The 20,394-nt window shown below is 39.1% G+C and overlaps 2 protein-coding genes across 8 annotated transcripts in view; one reads left to right on the top strand and one right to left on the bottom strand.

The window, feature by feature from the left end:
• Nucleotides 1–17,350, top strand: part of MAPK9 (mitogen-activated protein kinase 9) — a 38,478-nt gene extending 21,128 nt beyond the window's left edge. For 4 of the 7 annotated variants that reach the window (XM_028718205.2, XM_028718208.2, XM_028718209.2 and 1 more), the window contains 5 exons: nucleotides 1,114–1,296; nucleotides 1,639–1,763; nucleotides 3,268–3,331; nucleotides 3,581–3,652; nucleotides 6,239–9,422. In XM_028718205.2, the coding sequence (XP_028574038.1) occupies nucleotides 1,114–1,296; nucleotides 1,639–1,763; nucleotides 3,268–3,331; nucleotides 3,581–3,652; nucleotides 6,239–6,381 (587 nt within the window). In that variant the 3' untranslated portion in view covers nucleotides 6,382–9,422. Of the gene's footprint in view, nucleotides 1–1,113; nucleotides 1,297–1,638; nucleotides 1,764–3,267; nucleotides 3,332–3,580; nucleotides 3,658–6,233; nucleotides 11,465–11,567 lie in introns of those variants that run through there. The other 3 variants (XR_013391917.1, XM_028718210.2, XM_077924599.1) reach the window with 3 other exon arrangements.
• Nucleotides 17,351–18,375: 1,025 nt separating this feature from the next.
• LOC114590858 (rho GTPase-activating protein 24-like) lies at nucleotides 18,376–20,052 on the bottom strand. The gene is made up of 2 exons (XM_028717437.2): nucleotides 19,719–20,052; nucleotides 18,376–18,944 (listed from the first exon to the last, which is right to left on the bottom strand). The coding sequence occupies exons 1-2, from the start codon at nucleotides 20,036–20,038 to the stop codon at nucleotides 18,707–18,709; spliced, it is 558 nt and encodes a 185-aa protein (XP_028573270.2). The 5' UTR covers nucleotides 20,039–20,052; the 3' UTR covers nucleotides 18,376–18,706.
• Between the last annotated feature and the right edge of the window lie 342 nt (nucleotides 20,053–20,394).

Below are 20,394 nucleotides of genomic sequence, written 5' to 3'. Positions count from 1 at the left end.
ATTCTATAAAAGTCGGTGGAGAAAAAGTTATTGAGGATTAAAAATACTATTAAAAGCATGATCTTGCTAGTTAAAATGTACAGCTCCCCAGAAATAAATATTTGTTGGGGAGGAAGCTGCCCCAGTAGGACATGTTATTTTAGGGGTTGAAATTTAATTTTTGGAGATTTCTTCAGTGAACGGTCTTTAAAGTATGTTTTTGGGTGTGAGGAATTCAAATCTGCTATTATTTTTCTGACTGGACAACATTTAGCTTGGTAAGTCTATATCTGAGGAAGAAGCACATAAACTGCTTTCGGAAAACCAAAGAATTATAATTTTACCTTCTGAATATGTCAGCTAATGCTAAGCAACAGCAACATAACTGCAAGTTCTTGGCAATCGTTTTTAATGATTTCAGTGCAATTCCACACACATTTTACTTACCAAGCACAGCTAAGTTATATTAATTTAATTTAACCAAGATATCTTTTGAAATTCCTAATGAGCACTCCTCATTTTTGTAAGTTGAAAAATCCAAAACACCCTGTGGAACTGAGACATTTTGATTCGGTTTTGTGCAGGGAAGAGGGGCATAACTGAAGAAGATACTACTTTCAAGTTGATTCTGAAATTTTGTCTCCATGTACCTTTTAAATGCTTAACTTCAGGATCCTGTGACTACCTGCTAGGCTGTTATCCACTTAGGTGACAAGCAGAAGCGTTTCAAAATTCCACCAGCCCCGAGTAGAAACATGCCAACAAAGTTTGGATCTAACTTGTCTCTCAAGCCATTCCCAACATGCTTCACAAGCTTTTGTGAAGAGCCAGTGTGGGATTGTGCTTAGAGTGTTGGACTAGGACCTGGGAGGCCAGGGTTCAAATCCTTGCTCAGCTGTGAAGCTCACTGGGTGACCTTGGGCTAGTTACAGTCTCTCAGCCTAACCTACCTCACAGAGTTGTCATGGGGATTAAATGAAGAAGGGAAGAGCCATGTATAGCACTTTGAGCTCTTCGGAGAAAAAGGTAGGATATAAATGCAATAAATTAAATACATAGCTAATTCTTGTACTATACATGCTTTTTGAGGGGGAAGGGGGAATACTTTTATTTTCCTAAATGAAACTTTTGCAGATATTGACCAGTGGAATAAAGTTATTGAACAACTAGGTACACCATCCGCAGATTTTATGAAAAAACTGCAGCCTACTGTGCGGAACTATGTAGAAAATAGGCCAAAATATCCAGGTATCAAATTTGAAGAGTTGTTCCCAGACTGGATATTTCCATCGGAATCTGATCGGGACAAACTAAAAAGTAAGATTTCATGTGTGCATTATTCTTGTATTTTCATTTTCATTCGTACTATAATGTACGGTAATTGTTTGGGGTGGGGGTGGATACTTTTTTCTAGTTGATAAAACAGCACATTCTTGTTGTCTGTCCTTAGCTAAATGCAGATTATCGATTTTTTAATCCACTGTTTACATTAAGCATGTCGCTTGTATTGAGTGAATTCCAACATCCTTACTGTCTCTTGTCAAAATATCCAAGACTAAAAAATACCTTATGGTATGTCCTTGTTATGAATATGCATTTTGTACCTTACTTTTATGCTTCAGATCTTCAGCTAATGGTCACCCCCTTTCCATTTTCTAGCCGGTCAAGCTAGAGATTTACTATCAAAAATGCTAGTAGTAGATCCAGACAAACGAATTTCGGTAGATGAAGCTTTGCGTCATCCATATATCACTGTTTGGTATGACCCAGCTGAAGCTGAAGCGGTAAGTTTACCTTTAAAGTTTATTCAAAAGAAATTTTATGGTTGATGTCACTATGGCAGTGCTACTTACCTTGGTGAAAATCTGAGGGCATATTTAGATTTCTCCTTACACTAGAAAAAGTGTTATATATGCTATGTATATTATATGCCACAGTAATTGCAGTGCAGTTCCATAATCCCACCAAGTCCTATTTCCCAATCTTTAAGCCATCCTGTATTTTGCAGCTCTGTGGGAAGACAGAAGTCAGTATGAGAGAGTGAAGAATTTGCATTTATTTGATTCTTAAGAACTGGATAAAAGAAGAAGGGTAGAGGAGGCAGGAGGGAGAATAAACTTGTAATTGAAAAGGTTGCAGAGGCTGCCAACATCCAGTCTCTTTTAGACCTTTTCCCCCCTTCTGGGGTGAGCATGAGAGCTGTCCATAAAAAAGGGAGGAAAACCTGCATTTTAGGATAACTGTGACTGGGCATCAGTGTGTCTAGCAAAGAAAAAAAAAAGGTAGCAGGAAATATGAAAGTCCCTGCGTCCTTTAACTAGGTGGGTTTTTTTGGATATGAAAAACCATATGGTATATGGTATATTTGAAGTGGGGGTGGGGCTTAATATTTAGAACTGCAGAATGTTTTCATGTAAAGTTAATGGAGTACAAGGATTCTGCATGCAGCTAAGCACTGGGCTTGAAATGGGAGGATGTTCAGGAAAAATGATTCCAAATAAGACCTGAGTTGGGGCATGAGCTTCTGTCTTTGCTGCTACCTCTTTGTGTTTAGATTGGCATACTGCTGCTAATCTCATATATGCTAAAATTGTGGGCTTCTCTGTTGTTTCCTATGGGCAGCTCCAAATTTTACCTAGGGGAGGAAAACGGTCTAAAGGGATTTAGAAGTTCTGTGATAGTAGTGTCCATGGGAGGGAGAGAACCAGCTCCGTGACTAAAAATTCAGCAGCCTATTAAGATCATATTAGGGATGAGGTAGGGCCACTGAAATATTGCTGAGACTAAATAAGCCTGTTAACTCATGCTAGGTAGCTATAATGCCTTTTCATTAAATGAAATAAAAAGCACAGACCTCCTTTGTGGGGGTTTTTACTGGAAAATTTGACTAAATTGAGTAAAAGTTTAAAAATTGCTTATTCTGTTGAAAACTTGATCATATTCCTGTGCAAATTGCTAGATCAATTGATTTGTCAACTACGTACAATGATTGATTGACTAAAACTCCTTTATTTGGCTGCTACCCTATTAATTGTAGCATTTACTAATCCTTGTATTCAAAAAAGCAAATCATGCGATAACAGTAGAAACTAGCTTTGATGAAAAGTTTAAAAAGAGCCTTTTAAACAGAAACATTCTCTTATGCAGCTTATGTTTGTTTCAATGGAAATAACACATGAGAACTACCCAGCTCAATAAACGATTGTTTTTTACACTTGTATTTCATCTTAGGAATTAATCTAAGTTTTATTGAATTCAAAGACTTTTATTTTTAACCTTTTTTTGTAGCCTCCTCCTCAAATCTACGATGCACAGTTGGAAGAAAGAGAACATGCCATTGAAGAATGGAAAGGTAACCGTGATTTATTATATGCTATGATACTTGAGAACCTTTTGTCATAGGGCAATCTATAGATGCTTTATAAGCAAAATTAAACATAAGTATGCTCTTACAGTGAAATATGACTGGGTGGTTATTTGAGATGGAGGGGTTTGCATGAGAGTGTTTTGCTAGAAAATAGTAGCTGTTTCAAGATTTTAAAAAGTACTCTTGTAATTTTTCTTCTCTCTCTCCTTCCTCTGTCATTTCTTTTAAATGTAGAACTAATATATAAAGAAGTAATGGATTGGGAAGAAAGGAATAAGAATGGTTTGGTAAAAGAACAACCTTCAGGTTAGTCATTGATGTAATAGTCTGTTTTTGTCTTCAGGAGTTCTTTGTGCTGTGTTATAAATCTGTTGTCATTAACAACGGAAGTTTCCAAGTAAGTTATGTTGTTCAAATTCTTGTTCCAGTGCAGCCTGTTTCAGAATGTGCACAAACACGTAGTAATAAAATAATTGAGCTACATGGAATTATAATATTAATTTCTAGCTTGTGGGGAAAGATGATAGAAGAAGTTGAGAGCTGTGGATAGGATGCCTTATTTCCTTGAAGCACAGGTGAGGAGCCTCTGACCCTCCAGGTGACAATGGACTACATCACACACCATCCATCACCACTGAGGAATGAAAGTTGTGTTCTCTGTGGCTTTAAGGTTTCAGGAGAGAATAGGAAGTCTTTCCTCATTGCTCTGAGTGACATTTGTGTCACTCGTACTCTCTCTCTCCCAGCAGCAGGCAGATCCATCATGATGAAAAACAAAAATGGTGGGATCACATTCCATAGAACTATAGGGGAGCAAGGTCATTGGTTTGTGAAAGGAAATTTATGGGGAACAACACCCCTCTCCTTTTTATTTTAAAGTTGTCTGGCAGTCCTGTAACAATGATGAATGGAAGCACTGTCTGGCTTGGCTTGCGGTCCCATGGAATGTAATGGGGAACACTGTAGGGGCTTGTACCTACTTGACCTTGAAATTTAAATTTTACAAACATGTTTTCTTCATATCAATGGTGAATGTAGGCAAGATAGCAACTGGCAGTCTCTTCGGACATTTGCCTGGCATTATGCTATAGTATAGACAGTGATGCCACAAATTAGGGTGATGTTGGTGGAGATGCGCTGATGAATATTTTTAGCTGACACAATTTCTACATCCTTCTCCAGGTAAGAACTTCTCACTGTTGTCAAATAGGGGACTGCACAGAGGCCACAAAAAAGGAAACAGAATTTCTCTTTCCTGTAACTGCTGTTCTAGGAGACAATACAGTCACATAGCCTTTCCCTGCTCTAGAGACTACAAATATGAAAAGAAAGAGTGAGGTGCTGTCCCCACATCTTGACTGACATGCTTGGTAGCAAAAAGCTTGTCCAGGGAACAGGAAAGTGCAACTAAAGTACCAGTACTCTGGAAGATTCTGTGTGCAGGTTGGCTCATGCACAAATCCAATGGCCCAATTCACATATAATGCTTTATTTACTTGTTTATTTCATAAAATGTATGCATCGCTTGATTGTAAATTAATGTCAAATATTGCACATGTTTGCACACAATGCCAGGCCCACTCAGGTGTGAGTAGCAGCAATATTGATTTCATTTCAATAGCAACCAAACTTGGCAAAAACAAAGCCACACACACAGAAATCCGCTTCCCAACCATGTGGGAGCAGAAGGATGGCAGGGAGTATGCAAGCCCAGCTTCCTCTTGCTCATGGAAGCTAGTTCACCATGGCCTGACATTATGAGCAATATTTGAGATTAATTTTCTGTGCAAAATTACAGGTAAGTACAGTCTGTTGTGAAAATTAAGTGCACACAGTGCTGCTTTTAACATTGGCCTAGCCCAGCCTCACAAAAACAGAGTAGGAAGCAAGCATGAAATGCCCATCACTGTTAAGTCAAAGCAAGGTTTGGTAGTTAGTAGGCAGACTACAGCAGTTTGCTTTCATCAAGTGAAAATGAAATGTCTACATTTGGTAGGTAGAAAGCAAATGTTCATATTTGAGAAATGATCACATAGGTTCTTCATTTACCCTTTTGCTCAGTGCATTTGATAGAGGCAGTGATTCAATGTAGAGATTAATTTGGGGGCCAACACATTTGTATTTAGATTTATTTATTTCTAATTGTTTCTAATTTACAGTTTTTGGATTATTATTTTTAGAAATTGATTCTTATTCGCCCTGACCAGATGGTTATGAATCCTCTGGAGCAGTATAGGAAGTGGCCTAGAATTGCAAACTATGTCCCCCTTTTCCCTAGCAGGAACCTCCAGTGGATCTGCCTCTTTTGCAGATGGAAGGGGCACTTTCATTTATAGAGGGGCACACTAGATCCAATCTATTGTGGAGTAATGGGTGCTATTTTTTAGAAAACAAAGATTTCAAAGATATCCAAAGGAAGAAACTGAAATTTCATTTTCATAAGTGTATACACTCTCATTCCCAACATATTGACTACATGTTTTCATTTGTTCAAAAGTACAGGGCTTTTGCTTCCTATAAAATATTTGATGCCCTTGAGTGGAAAGCTTGCAATATTGCATATATATGCTCCTTTAAGAAATACCACGGTAAGCCATTTGTGTTTGGAGAAAGAATACTATGAATCCTAAAATATCATCAATTTATTTGATTTGATACAATATTTGTATTCCGCTTTTCCGACGACAAGCGTTGAGTTCAAAGCAGCTCACAATAATCCCAAAAGGATGGGGGGGGGGGAACCATTGTAAACACTATACTATCAAAAATAGAAACACATAAATAAAGCAAACCACAATAAATTCACCAGAACAATGAATACAGTTCCGTAAAATCTATGGTTCCAGCCATGTCTTGCCTCAGATTTTCTTATGCTTGGTTTACTTAGCACAGATGCAGCAGTGAATAGCAACACCAGCCCTTCCCAGTCATCATCTATCAATGACATTTCATCCATGTCAACAGAACAAACATTGGCTTCAGACACAGACAGCAGCCTTGATGCTTTGACAGGAACACTTGAAGGATGCCGGTGATCAGCTTTGCAGATTTAACATTGGCAAAGAACTTTTGCTTCTGTTGGGCCTGAAATGCTTGTAAGTTTATGGAACCAAGTCAAGAAACTCCATGTTCTGCATGTTTTTTTTCTAAAGTAATGCCTGTGATTTTACTCAGTTGAAATAAGACTATCTGCTTAATAGTGTAAAATGAAAGCAACTTCATATCTCGGGTCGAAACAAATATTACTATACCTATTCTGTTTTAACCTACATCAGGTGAGCAGTTAGAGTAACTCAAAACTCTAATGAGTTCATGGGCATTCTGTCAGACATCTGAAACGTAATCAATATAAATTTCAAAGAAAAAGAAGAAAGCCATTGTAAGTGGCGTTGAATGTATATCTTTACAATTACATACATTTGCTATATTAGTGTATTTTGCTGGTATTTTCAGTACTGTAAAATATAGAGGCAGTTGTTTACCTACATAGCATTCTTTTCTCGGGGCCTTTTCCTCTCCACCTCCTAATTTCTGTACTTTTCTATAGAAGAAGCAAATTTGTGAGTTCTTGCTTCATCTTTACATCTGAATGTAACTCTGCTTCTCTGAATGTGCTCTTTCAGTGCTTTCATTTCAAGGGGTAAGGTGGAATAAGCAAAACGTGCCATGTGGGAATTTGTCTTAATTCTTGCATGCATTTATTCATTAGTGTGTCTTTTAAAAATAAAATTTTGGGGGTCTTTAAAGCAGTTCATAAAACACTCTTAGAAATCCTGACCCCTTTTCTCATACTCTGGCATTTCCATGGAAAACTTGATTAAAAATGGGGGCATTCAAAGGGGTTGGAGGCCTACCTTGACCCTTTGAATAGGCATTAAAATATCTGCTTTTATGGTCTGTATATTAAAAGGGATCTTTACTCCCTATGTATAAATAACTACATCTACATCCAGAATAAATAGAAACTTCTAAAAGAAAGTGAAAGGGGCTATTTTAAACACCAAACCTTATGAAAAGGACTACATTTATTATACATAATTGTGTGTCCCCCGCCCTCTTTTTCTGGCATATTCCAAAGGCAAACACCAGTTTGACATGATTCAGTTTCTTTCTAGCTCTAAAAAATTGTAATTCGTCACACCTTGAGCTTGAGTTAAAACTATTCACCTAGGGTTTAAAATAAAAATGTTTATGTGAATGTGTAGGTGGGTTGCCAGACTAACACTTTGTATTAGATATGGTGGGAGGAACAAAGTTATGAGACAATCCCAGGTGGTGCAACAGGCTTAACTGGCAAGATGGACATCTGCTTGTTCCACTGAAAACCAAAGTCGGACTATATATGCCATCGTTCTGCTTTGGCACCAGCACTTTATTAACATCAAAATCTGATGCAAGATTACTTGGAAATATGTCCTAAGGAATTCAGTGAGGTCTACTCCCAGGTGAGTGAGTATAGGACTGCAGCCTAAATAGATGTTTGTAGGATAAGCAGTCTCAGGCAATGGTCCGCAAATACATTTTAGAGTAGCTCTATCATGTTGCTGCATTTCCTGCTACAGACTTCTCTTTGAATTTGCTCTTAGGGTTTTCCAGATGGGCATGTAAATTTATTGCTATCTTTTCACTTGATACTTGCGGCTGAACATGGGAACTTCCTCCCTTAAATATTGTGCTTGAGATGCGAGATGGTATGAAATATGTTTGTGGTAGCTATTTATTATGTGCACCTGCCAGCAGCTGATGAATTGCTAAGTGATACATTTGTGTATGAGTTGATTCTTGGATGAATGGATTGCCCCGATCCAGAGTGCTTATTCAGGTATGTCATTCATTTCAGTAGAACTTAATTTCAGGTATGTTATTAAAAATAAAACTTACATCTTTAAAGAGCCCCTGTAAAACTGTTGGCCAGGATCCTAAGAACCACATGCACATTATGCCCCCACCCCTTGCAATGCATTGGTCGTCAGGGTACCTGACTTTCAGGAGTGATTTTTCTAAGGTTCAGTCCCAGTGCACAATTAAAACTATGTGTGTACAATTAAAACTAGCTACTTCCCTTTGTGGCCTTCAGCCTCCAAGCAGCCCCAGAGCTTTAACTCTAGTTGAAGAGAGAGTCGTGTGGAGAGTGGGAGAGAGAAGGGGGAAATAGGCATTCAGAGTCTTTTCAGAGGGTGCTTCCCACTTTATGTGATTTCACTTATGCATGTGGGTGCCCAGAATAAGCCCCGTGTAAGTGGGGGCATGCCTGTACTTGTATAGCAGGATCCATATGGATGGCACTTAAGACAGGTTGGTGTCCCAAATTAACACTCAGCGGTGGGGAAAACAGCAGAGGAACATGAGGGAAGAAAGAGACGATTAGCAGGGAACAAGTGAAGGAATAAGTTCTAGGCTAAGAGTTCAAGTTGTTTGACATCTTGGCCGCCCAATCTTGATTCATAATGTTGTCTGACATTCTACTGGCTGTGAATGTTGAAATGACTTCCTACTAAATCTCTATACCTAAAGATGTAAAGTACACAAAGAATCCTCCACAGGCAAGAAAGAAAATGACTCCTTTTTAAAAAGCATCAATGCATAACTATGGCATTATTATCTGCAGGGTGAGAGATGTAGCCTTCCTCCCATTGGGTTTGATACAACTCAATGTATTTAACAAAAAGTTGAATAAGGAGGTGTTGCAGAGCAACTCTGACTTGCTTAACGTAGCATTTTTATTGAGCTATTCTTTGAAGAGAGTCTAAATTATCGATTATACTTACAAACAGAAAAATTGAAATCTATGTTTTAACTAAGAATGTATGCTTCAATGTGTGCTTAATAAAAAAGAGGTTTCCCATTCATATGCAGATTTATCCCAGTATAACTTAATTAAGTGATGACAAACTGTCCTAAAAATTAACGTCACTGTAAATAGTATTAATGTATGTTAGTTTTATAGGATTTAAATCTTTCAAAATGTACATTGTACTTCCAGAACCACTATGAAAATATTTTCATAAATGTTTGTAAATGTGCGGCATTCAAGGATTGTGTATGTATACTTTGTATAAAGTATCTAGTAACTGGAGCATTCTTTTCTGAATGTGCTGTACTGCAACAGAGACTGGACTCTGTTTCATGCTTCAGCGTTACTTTAGGATTATCACACAAAGTTTTCGCAGGTGGGGAAGGGGTGGGTGGGGCAGAAATACACAAGGACTCTAGTGAGTTGTGTGAAGGGACACTGGAGCTATTAGAGCAACCAGAGGCTTGTGCTTCAACAGTGTGAGGCGCAACTAGTTCAGATCACAGGAATTCAGTTGTCTTGATTTGGTTGGGACAGCTTGTTTTCTGGAGTCTGCCCTGCCAAAATGTCTAGCCATCAACCTTGCAGTTTTTAAAGAAGCAGTCCTGGGTTGAGCTGCTCTTGAATGCTAAGTGTGTGGAGGAGGGAGACTGCCGTTGTTCAGTGGTGACAGAAAGGCACTCTGCGCATGCTAAGAAATACTTTTAATATCGTATTCTAAGACTCATCTCTAATATTGAAAAAAGGAATAATGAGCTGAGCTCTAGTGACTCTTTGCATCAGTTTGGTGACAAGGGAGAGCTTGCCTATAACAAGAAATGGAGTGGGGGGGGGACACACACAGTTGTGGGGAAAAACGTTTGTGAAGAACTTGTTGCTGAAAGGAAAGTGAAGAGGAAAATTACTGGATTGAAGTGTGGAGGAGAATGGAATGTAAATGTGTTCTGGTTATAGCTTACTGGCAGCAAAAGTGAAGTTTGTGCTTAATTTTTATATAGTGTTGGGTGAGATATGTCATGTTCATTATAAAGCAGCCTTGCATCACTGTCTAAACACATACTCTTAAGTTTGGGAATAAAAAAGATCGCCACTTTTAAAAGCTCTTGTAACACTTTTCTTCAGTATAATGCTTTTATAGGGCTTAGTTCTCTCAAGTGGCAAACCTGGGCTGTACCAATTCAGACCAGAGCTGGGAGCTTGCATGACTGGGTGTTCCTTCATAATTTATAATAAGCCTTCACATAGAATGTCAAAGAAATATAGTTAACACGCACACACACGTCTCTGCTCAGGTAATATTTTCACCAACTTAGAAGTACTGTCACCTTGTCACCTAGCATCTCCACTCTTTCCTGTTCTTATTTTAAAATACGTTAATTGTAATATTTCATTCTCTTGTAAACCGCAAAGATGCGGTAAATCAGTGGTGGAGAACCCCACCACCAGGTCCCAGATGCAGCCCCTCCTGCCTCACTGCCTGCCCCGTGCAATTCTTCCTGGGTCAGGCCCCATCCTAGGCCATGCCTCTCATTGGCCCTGCTCAGTCCTGCCTTGAGCGCTTTTGCTTGGCTAGAATGTTTCCTTGAACTGTGACAGTGCCTCTTGCTAGCCTGGATGGAGCAATGTGTGGGTGCAAAAGCCTCTGACTTTTGCAGGGTCGGAATGTAACTTACTGTACAAAGATAAGAATTGCTCCTATTGTGCCACCCACTTTTGCCCATCCACCATTGTCTTATAGCCTCTGGAAGGTTACGCATGAAGGAATGCACCTCTGCAGTAAATGAGTGTGATACATATTTGCAAACTGTTTTCTTCTAGTATAGGTAATGTTATTCCAGTAAGGTTAATTTTTTGACCAGTTTCATTACCGAAAGGTAGAGCTAACATAAGTATGGGGCAGACAGTGGGAAAACATGACCCAGTGGGCCACTTCCATAACTTTACTAGTTAGCGCTGTGGGTTAAACCACAGAGCCTAGGGCTTGCTGATCGGAAGCTCGCCGGTTAGAATCCCCACGACGGGGTGAGCTCCTGTTGCTCGGTCCCTGCTCCTGCCAACCTAGCAGTTCGAAAGCACGTCAAAGTGCAAGTAGATAAATAGGTACCACTCCGGCGGGAAGGTAAACGGCATTTCCGTGCGCTGCTCTGGTTCGCCAGAAGCAGCTTAGTCATGCTGGCCACATGACCTGGAAGCTGTACGCCGGCTCCCTCAGCCAATAAAGCAAGATGAGTGCCACAACTCCAGAGTCGGCCACAACTGGACCTAATGGTCAGGGGTCCCTTTACCTATATCATTATCTTGTATCTACAGCAGCTTCAAAATAGGTAATTTAGTAAAAGGCGAAAGATTTATACGATCTGAGGAGAAGCCAGAGTATTTATACTCTGGTTTCACCTCAGATCGTATAAATCTTTTTTTTCAAAATAGGTAATTTAGCACTTACTCATTTAAGAATCCAGAATCTATATCTATTAATTATGTATTAGGACTAAACCTGAAACCTAAATTTGCACATTGGTCTTGTTGCCACAAAAGAATGTAAGTATTATATAACATAGATTCAAACTTATCCATGCTATTTTTAAAGTTCTAGCAGTGGACGCTACTTCAGTTAGGTCATTTCTTCCTACAATTTTTGATCAAGTTTATTCCTTTAAATATTTTCTGTCTTCTGTAGTTTGGTGTGTTTGAGCCACTTAAATGTTCACCTTTTTAAAAGCTCTTTATGTGTATATGTAATCAAGTATGGCTGTCTTTCAATAACAAAATCCCATCATGAGACTACTATAGCATGCTCTGGCAATACTGTGAAATATTTAAACCGCCATTCTTTGTCAATAGTTCTACTTAACTGCTCACCTGAAAGGGAGGATGAAGAAAATTGGCTATTAAATGTTGAGATTTTATATTCTACATATTTCTTTAAACATAATACTGAGTAGCTGAATGGCATTGCAGAGATGGAGTAGATGTAAAAACTGTTTTTGCATGTACCCTTGTCATTTGTTCAGAACATTACGGAAATTAGAAGCAACCCATTCTCAGTCTGAATTGTTTGTAGAAAGTGTTTTGAAGAAATGATTTTGTGTGAACATGCATATTTATGATTAATTATATAAAGAGAGGCACGTATCTGCACAGATCATACCAAATAAATAACAGCTGCTTTGGTACGTTTGGGGAAGTGGCAAAAAAGGAAATTAACAGAGGGTTCTGCATACCTTAAATGTCCATAATATTACAATGTAAGTATGAAAAGAGAGTCAAGTCACTAGTGCTTTTTGCTGATTCCTGTAATGTGTGGAAGAGTGCTTCCTGCGTGCTTAGGTTTATACACAGCCTCTGAAATAGTGTCATTTTCTATTCAGTAAAACTAAATTTATCAAATAGTTCATGCTGGTTAAACAAGGGTTTATTTATGTACCCAAATGTTTCCTTTTGGGCTAACCTAGGCATCTGCATGTGTTCTATTTGGTGTTGGGTTTAAAAACAAAACAGCTGTACCCTCACAGATCCATCCTTTCAAGTCCTGTGTTTCAGCATGAGCTGCTTAATTTTAAACTCATTTTGTTACTGTTACAGGTTTACATGATTTTCTGTGGAATGTATGAACTTCCGAGTAGATATGGGGAGCCCACGGCTCTCCATGTGCTGTTGGATTGCAAGTCCCATCATCCCTGCCGATTGGCCATACTGTCTGGGATGGCGGGAGTCCAACAACATCTGAGGGCCACCAGTTCCTCATTCTTTGCTTTTGAAGGAGGGTCTAGGATCCAGGCTTCTAAGTTAGGTGAGCCCAGTAGACCTTTTTACTCTTATTTTCCTTTGAACACCACACCATGGGCCATATCACAAACTGGTTTTGAAACTCTCTTCAGTTTCAAGAGAGACTTGCCATGTGCTGTGGGAGGGGGCTGCTCTGAAGCTCCTTGGGGCATGTGGAACTAGGTGTATGGTTCTTTGAATTTAGGCTCAAGGTAATTAAGATGTAGGAAGAACAGATCTGTAGTTTTAGGCTACAACTTAACACCCCAGGAGTTAAGCGGGAAGATAAGTATCCAGTTTGCAAATTTGTGCTAGGTTGCACTAAAAGCTGCAGTATCTAAATTGAGATCGGTTTTTCGAAACAGAATTGGTGGCCATAATAATGTGCAAGATGCATGCTGGATAGCATTCCTTATAAATATCTGGAATTTATTCCTCAAGTGCAGAGGCATCCTTCTTGACTATGCCTCAGAGAATACTGGTCCAGTCTTGGCAGCAATACGGTCATACCTTGGGTTGCGAACGCTGTGGGTTGTGCATTTTCGGGTTATGGACTGCACCAAACCTGGAAGTACCGGAATGGGTTACTTCCGGGTTTTGGCGGTCGCGCATGCGCAGAACTACTAAATTGTGCTTTGCACATGCGCAGAAGAACCGAATCGTATCACGCACGTGCACAGACGCAGCGCTGCAGGTTGCGAACACTGCGGGTTGCGAACATGCCTCCTGCATGGATCACGTTCGCAACCCAAGGTTCCACTGTACAGCTTATGTAGGGAACTGGATTAAACTGAGGTGCAGAACTGCAAGCTTAAGAAAGGCTGATCAACATTTTGTAAATTCAGTATGAACGTTGTCTGTAAAATTCTGCACACAGATGAAGTCAGTGTATGTAGTATGGAATTGATCAGGGCTTGATGCTACATTTAGTGATACTGTTGGAGCTAAATGTTTTCCTGGACATGTGTGTACTTGGATAACATACTTGAAGTTAATGTGATGTGCACATCTGCTTCCAGAGACAGAACTTGGAGTCAGGTTAAATTCCCTCAGCTGACTTGCCTGATCTTTAATTTCATAACTTCACCATCAATGTTGCTGAGATCACTTTTTATATGTTGCGGTATGAAAAACAGTGAACCAAATTATAAGATAATTTGTTTAGATTCTACTTTTAATACCTTTATGTAATTTTTTATTTTATTTTATGCTTGGTATGCATGTTGAGAATCTCTTGTGCTAAAGAATTACAAGCCATCTTCTCATATGAACAAAGCAAAAGGAAAACACATGTTCTCATTTTTAAACTATAAAACAATTGTATTTTATTTTTATAATTGTAATTCTGATTGTGGATTTCACTGCCATTAACTCATTGTGCATATTGTAGATAAGTCTGGGTCCTATATTTCAATACGTATATGAATTTGTAAAAATAAAGTAGAAATATACTACTTGGAAGTAGTAAATTAATTGGTTCCTTAATTCATTTGGTTCTAATGGTTCCAAAATTGAAAAGAAAATGTACTTAAGGTTCAAATTGTGTATTTAAGATTTTAATTTTTACTTTGTCATGCTGCTGCTTAATTTTTCTGAAAGAGTGCCTGCATTTTTGCACAGCAATCTGTTTTGTTAATTGTTTTTTTTTAAAGCACTTTAGGGCTCTTCTAAACACAACCATGCCTCCTCTCTCATCACACAATCTTTACTTATTAAAAGTGTTTGGAGTTGATGCAGTCCAGCACGAACGCAGTAGCTGCTTACGTAGGGCTGTCCATAATGCATATGAGGGAAATTTTCCTCCTCTTCCCTCTGGTGCTCATCTATGGGTGCATATATAGGCCCTGCACTAGCGTGTAATGGGAGATTGGTGCTTTAACATTCATCCCTTATGATCATCTAATGTATTCCCTCTGCTCAGTCAAAAAATGAAAGCTTGGAGCCAGATACTCTTGCCCAAGTAAAGCAGGAGGGCTAGATGGGATGTGGAAGGTGTGTGTTTCTGTGCACCCACGTACCCCCGTTTCCTGTAACAGCCTTGCCTGCCGACTGTCCATAATCTTTTACACGTGCTGTGGAAAGGTTGGGAGAAACAGGCTCATATGTCAACAGGGATCATGCTGTGTGTTGCTGCGCCTGTTGTGGACTGAATTAATATCATTGTAGTTAGGGTTTCTGGGGAGGAGACTAGTTTAAACCAAGATATTGATTTTTTTAAAAATAAAACTATTTTTAAACATTTTGGATGTGCATTTTTTTTTTTTTTTGCTTAAAAGTTAGTGTACTTTAATGTCAGGTGGAAATAACCCTGAAATAGAAAGCTGAGTTTCAAAATCCATAGCTAAGTGCTTTTTCAAACTGTCCAAGATCTGTGTACACTTGGCTGTGAGTTTGGTAAATTAATGGGACTTAAGTGCATTATGTCTTTCTGGATTAGAAATTACTGCTAGCAATCAGGTTCTTCATTAGATTTTTTTTTAAAATAATTTTTGGCTATGCATCATAAATTAGCTTTCCCGTATTTATACTATGAACGTACCCAGATAAGCTTGCAGGAATCAACCCTTGTGCATGCTAGACAGGCAATTTATATAAAATGTATACAAAGATGGGATCCCATCTCAGTGAGAAGCCCTGGTTCTGTCCATAGTATTTCTCTCACAAGTACGCATATTTTTTATTTATTTTTTGCAGATATAGGGCTTTAGTTCTGCACTATGTGCCTTAGACTGAAACACAGAGGACAGCTTAATCATCTTTCTCCCATTCATAATGAAGGTGAATTATGTATGTTAATGATGGCCATATTTGTTTGCTGTAGAAGTGCACATGAGAAATGAAGCTGTACCCTTCCCACTTTTTCATAGCAGATGCTACTGTGAGGTGCTATCATCTTTTAGGGGAAACAGTGGTGACTGAAACAAAAAAGAAATGTGCACAATTTTGTAATGAATTTTTGATGCCTACATGAATTTTTTCAACAAGAATTGGCATAGCAATATGGTTGACATTTTTATATGCATATATTTTTAAATGGTTGTTGGTTTATGTTTAGCTATTGTCCTTTTCCAGAGTGTTTGGGTTTTCTTTACAAAAAGTTATTGTGGAATACTGAAGGAAATGTAAATTTCTACAAAAAAAATGCTGTTTCCTCTTCCGGGTCTTTTACTGGGTAATGCATGAAACATATTTTCAAGGGCCAAATGTAACTGTTAAATTCAAAAGTCAATGAAGTATTTAATTAAAGGCAATACACAAAGCATATCAGTCTAGCCAAACTTTTGAATAAAAACCTTAGGTGAACTTTTGAGCATTTTTCAAGTATCCCTCCTCTTAAAACTTAAATATTATACTGTGGTAGATCCTCATTAATTTTTCTAGAATGACTACAGTTATTTCCAGAGGTTGATTCACACAACCTTAAGACTGTTTGTGCTGATTACATTTTTCAAGTGTTTGCAGTGCTATGCTAAACCAGGAGTTGCTTCACTATGGGTGTGTTATCACACTGTAGTAACTTGGCCACACTGTGGTTTGAAAGCCCCAAAAGCTGATGTGTGAATCAGCCTGAAGACTTGTGTTGCCACTGAAGTTAAACTGTAGCCACACTGGTTGAATTTGGCAGTCCTGTGCTAACAGATGTTATAGTTAGCTGTTCCCCTAGTTTCCAGTAACTCGAAACAATCCAGCTAGATTTTGGCTTAGGGCAGAATGTTTTGGAACTTCCATTGTACAAGCCCAGTCAAAATGAGTAAGCTGTCGGTGGCCTTCATTGATTTAAATGGCGCTTACATCGAAGGTCCCAGTACATTATGCCTGTAACATGCGTAGGTGAACTATTGAGGAGCTCTCCATTAAAATATTGTTTTTAACAAACAGCCTTAAATTGTTTCCTCATATCTACATTTTTATCTTTCAGATTTCCCCCATAAGCCTTTGTTTTTACAATATTGTTTATTCCCTGTAAAACATGTGCTGCGATGTATGTGCCTGTATTCAAGTGATTTACATATACAAATTATCACAGAAAAATGGCATCAAGCCCTAATATCCTCACCATGTTTGGAGTCTCGGGTCATTTATTGTGTCAGTTTGAAATGTGCTTTCAGACTAAACCTTTGAAATCTCAGTGTATTGATACATCAAATGACCTGTTCTGTGTACTAAATGAGGCTCTTGACACATTTCATTCTTGATGCTTGTGCAATGTTCTGTGGAAAATGGAAGTGAATTATTTTATACCATGGCTACTTCAACAAGATTAGATGCCTCCCCCTCAGAACTCGACTTTTGAAAATAATGTTATTAATAGTGAATTATTAAGTGTTAGCTTTTAGTCTTATTTTAATTTGGGTTTCCATTTCTCCCCAATAGTCTTGTCTTTCAACATCTATATTAAAGCCACTGTAAAAATGAAATAAATGTGGACAAAATGTATATAAGAATTCTGGCTTGCTGGTTTTTGTGTCTCAACATGAGTATTTCTATACTTCTTTGGAATGGTGGAGGGAAATATGGATAATCTTGGAAGAGCAATTTTAAGTTGAATAAAAAGATAAGAGCAAAATATTTTTTTTAACTACTAGTTGGGTGGAGGGGAGACCTCAGAGGTGGTGTAGATGATTATTAGAATACTCCAGGATCATGTGAAACAGGAAAACTACAAATGCCATAATAATGCCATTGTGGATATTTAGAGACATGGCCGGTATCATCTACATGTGATGTTCTTTCAGGCCCTTGTTGCTTATTTCGCATTTAAAGCAAGCAAAATTATTGACCAACTACAACAGGGTGAGCTAATCTGTGCTATCCAGATAATCTGTGAACTCCCAACGTCAGCCAGCATGGCCAATAGTCAGGTTTTATGGGAGTCATAGTCCAGCAACATCTCAAGGACACACGGGTTAGCTGCCCTACCTACAAAAATTAAAAACCACTTCTAGAAACCTTTTCCTTGACTATCCTTGCTTGAAATATAAAACAGGAAAGCAATGTTTTGTTTCTGGGGCAAGGTTTCCCGTTACACACAGGTTTTTAAACTTAACAGAATTGGTTACAAATAGATATTATTAAGGCCATCTGAGGTTTAAGTGACAATGGTGGTTCAAGCAGCATACTCAAACTATGTACAGTACCTGCTCCTTCAGAGGGAGTGCAACCCCATCCAGGGCAGGTAATTGGGCCTGCATCCCAGATCAAAGAACTACCTACCCATAAGTTCTTTGTCTTCCCATAGTTCAGACTCAGCCCATCACTGCATCCAGGCACTAGTCCCAGTCTTTCACTGCTGCTCCTAAATCACATGCAATGGAAAAACCGAGCTGAGTATCATCAGCATATGAACGGCACCTTGTTCCAAAACGCCAAATGACTGCTCTCATCGGCTTCATTTAGTGTTGAATAGCATTGGGGATAAAAGAGTGCCTTGTGGGATCCCATAACGTAACTGCCGTGGGCCCAAGGAACATTTTCTCAGCGCTACTTTCTGGGCACAACGTTGCAATGCCGCCCCCCCCCCCCCAATTCATGCCACAGAGCCAGTCCAGCAGCCGGCCATGGTCAATGGTATCATAGCGTGTAACCCTGAATTCTGCATTAACTGTTTGAATTAAGCATTGCACAACATACTTTACAACATATAGAAATATTTTAAAATATAAGCAAGAAGAATCCTATATAATCATAGTATGTTATATTGCTCTGAAAAGTCCAGGATTTCCACCTTCTACATTTGGATGTAGTAAGAAAATGGGAGTGGCGGCAGCAGCAGGGGAGCCAGAATCGAGGCCAGTCACTCCCTATAAGCTCTGGCCAATTTGCTCTGTTATCTTTCCTTCATGTGTTAATTCTCCAAAAGTATCAAAAAACTCTTCCATTTCCCTCTGAAGTGCTTCATTCCTTCTCTCCGCATCTTTGTGTGCCCTCTCTGTGTTGCGCATTTTAATTTCCACCAAGCAATGCCACTTCCGTTGCTGACCCAGTTTCGAATGCAGATCTTTAATCTCTAACTGCAATTCTTTGTTCCGTTGCTCCAGGCTGTTGGCATAAACACAGACACTGTAGTTTAGCATTTTGCAGCCCACCTTTCTCCTGGCTGTCTTTTGACATAGGGATTTTTAAAGCATAGCACTTTTCAAGCGCTTCATCCTTGGCCCTATAAATAAGACACAATTCAAAGAAGGATACTGTTGCTCTTCTCACATGCCCTGATACAAAATTATTAAAAACCATCACATCTATGACCAGATCAATCTCTCTATCTATTATGCCTGTTGCTGTTTGGAATTACAATCTTCACGCATTCATCACTTACAGAACCACACTGACTACAGGGGGCCGGTGGAGGGCAGGGGGAAGGGATATTATCCCCTGGAGCTCAAGTCTCATTGCAAAATGCAGTAAGATTGTGGTAAATAAAGAAGGAGCACACAGTCCTATCTTTTTGCTATGGAAAACCACCACCACCCAACAAGCGTGCATTCAGACAGACACCCAATACATGCCAGTCATACAGTCATATTTTTATGTTGGCCTTTCTGGAAGAAAATACTGTTCTGGCAAAGCACAGTTATGTTCATTACTCCTTTAAAGGTCATAGCTAAAACTACAGCACCAGTTCAAAGTTTGAGGCATGTGATTATTTTTTATTTTTAGTGCATTCTATATGTAAATTATTCCAACTTATTCTGGCAAAAACCAATAGGTGTTGCCAGTATCTAGAAACCAACACAACTCCTTGTCTTTTCGTTGTAGGAGCCCCTGAGAAAGCCAAAGGAAATGCATTAGAAATTTCAGGGACGGAGCTCTTACCTTGAAATCTTAGTCTCGTACTCTGCCTTCTGCCTGGCCATCTGCTCCTTTAGACTGACAAAGTGGTCCTGCCAGGAACTCTGACTTGTTGAGCTGTCATTGCTCGAGTGGGGATATTCACTACAGTTGCTCATTTGGACTTGGTCCAAGCTGTTTCGAAGCCCCGAAATATTTGATGTGCCCTCGTTAGTTTCTGCAAAATCTTCTGTGCACTTGGGTCTGCTAAAAAGCCTCGAAACTAGGTTTTCTTCAAGCATCATGTCATCTGGGCAGTTCTTCCAAGAGACCTCAGCAATATTGTTTGTATCCTTTAGGCTCATCGGAAAAGGGCATTCGGCTCAGTTCTAGGTAAGAAGCAGTTTTGATTTTGTCCCTGTTCTTCTTTCACCCTGGACTGTGAGACTTCTCATCCTAGCTGCAGCTGTCCGAAGCTTCTCAAATGCTTGGAAATAATCCACTTTATTGGAGCCTGGGTCTTGTTTCAGCTCCAGAGCCTGTTCTTGATTTGGAATGGGAAACGCCTCAAGTTGCCGTGCTTCACATGTCCTCTTGCAGTGAGGGCTTGTTTCTGTCTGGCAGAGACAGTGCCCTTTTATTGCCCTCCTTTCTTTTGCCCTATGCAGTTTGATTGACGTGGGTGCATGGAACATTGACTGGCCCACGCACTGCTACTTGC

Source organism: Podarcis muralis, chromosome 2, assembly GCF_964188315.1.
Source record: "Podarcis muralis chromosome 2, rPodMur119.hap1.1, whole genome shotgun sequence".
Classification (NCBI taxonomy): Eukaryota; Metazoa; Chordata; class Lepidosauria; order Squamata; family Lacertidae; genus Podarcis; species Podarcis muralis.
Note: the sequence above shows the minus strand (reverse complement) of the source record. Positions and strands in the feature narration are given on the sequence as shown.

Coding starts and splice junctions, on each gene's coding strand:
- LOC114590858 (XM_028717437.2), bottom strand. CDS start 20,038: ATGAGCCTAAAGGATACAAACAATATTGCTGAGGTCTCTTGGAAGAAC. Junction 18,945..19,718: donor TACGAGACTAAGATTTCAAG/GTAAGAGCTCCG, acceptor TTATGCCAACAG/CCTGGAGCAACGGAACAAAG.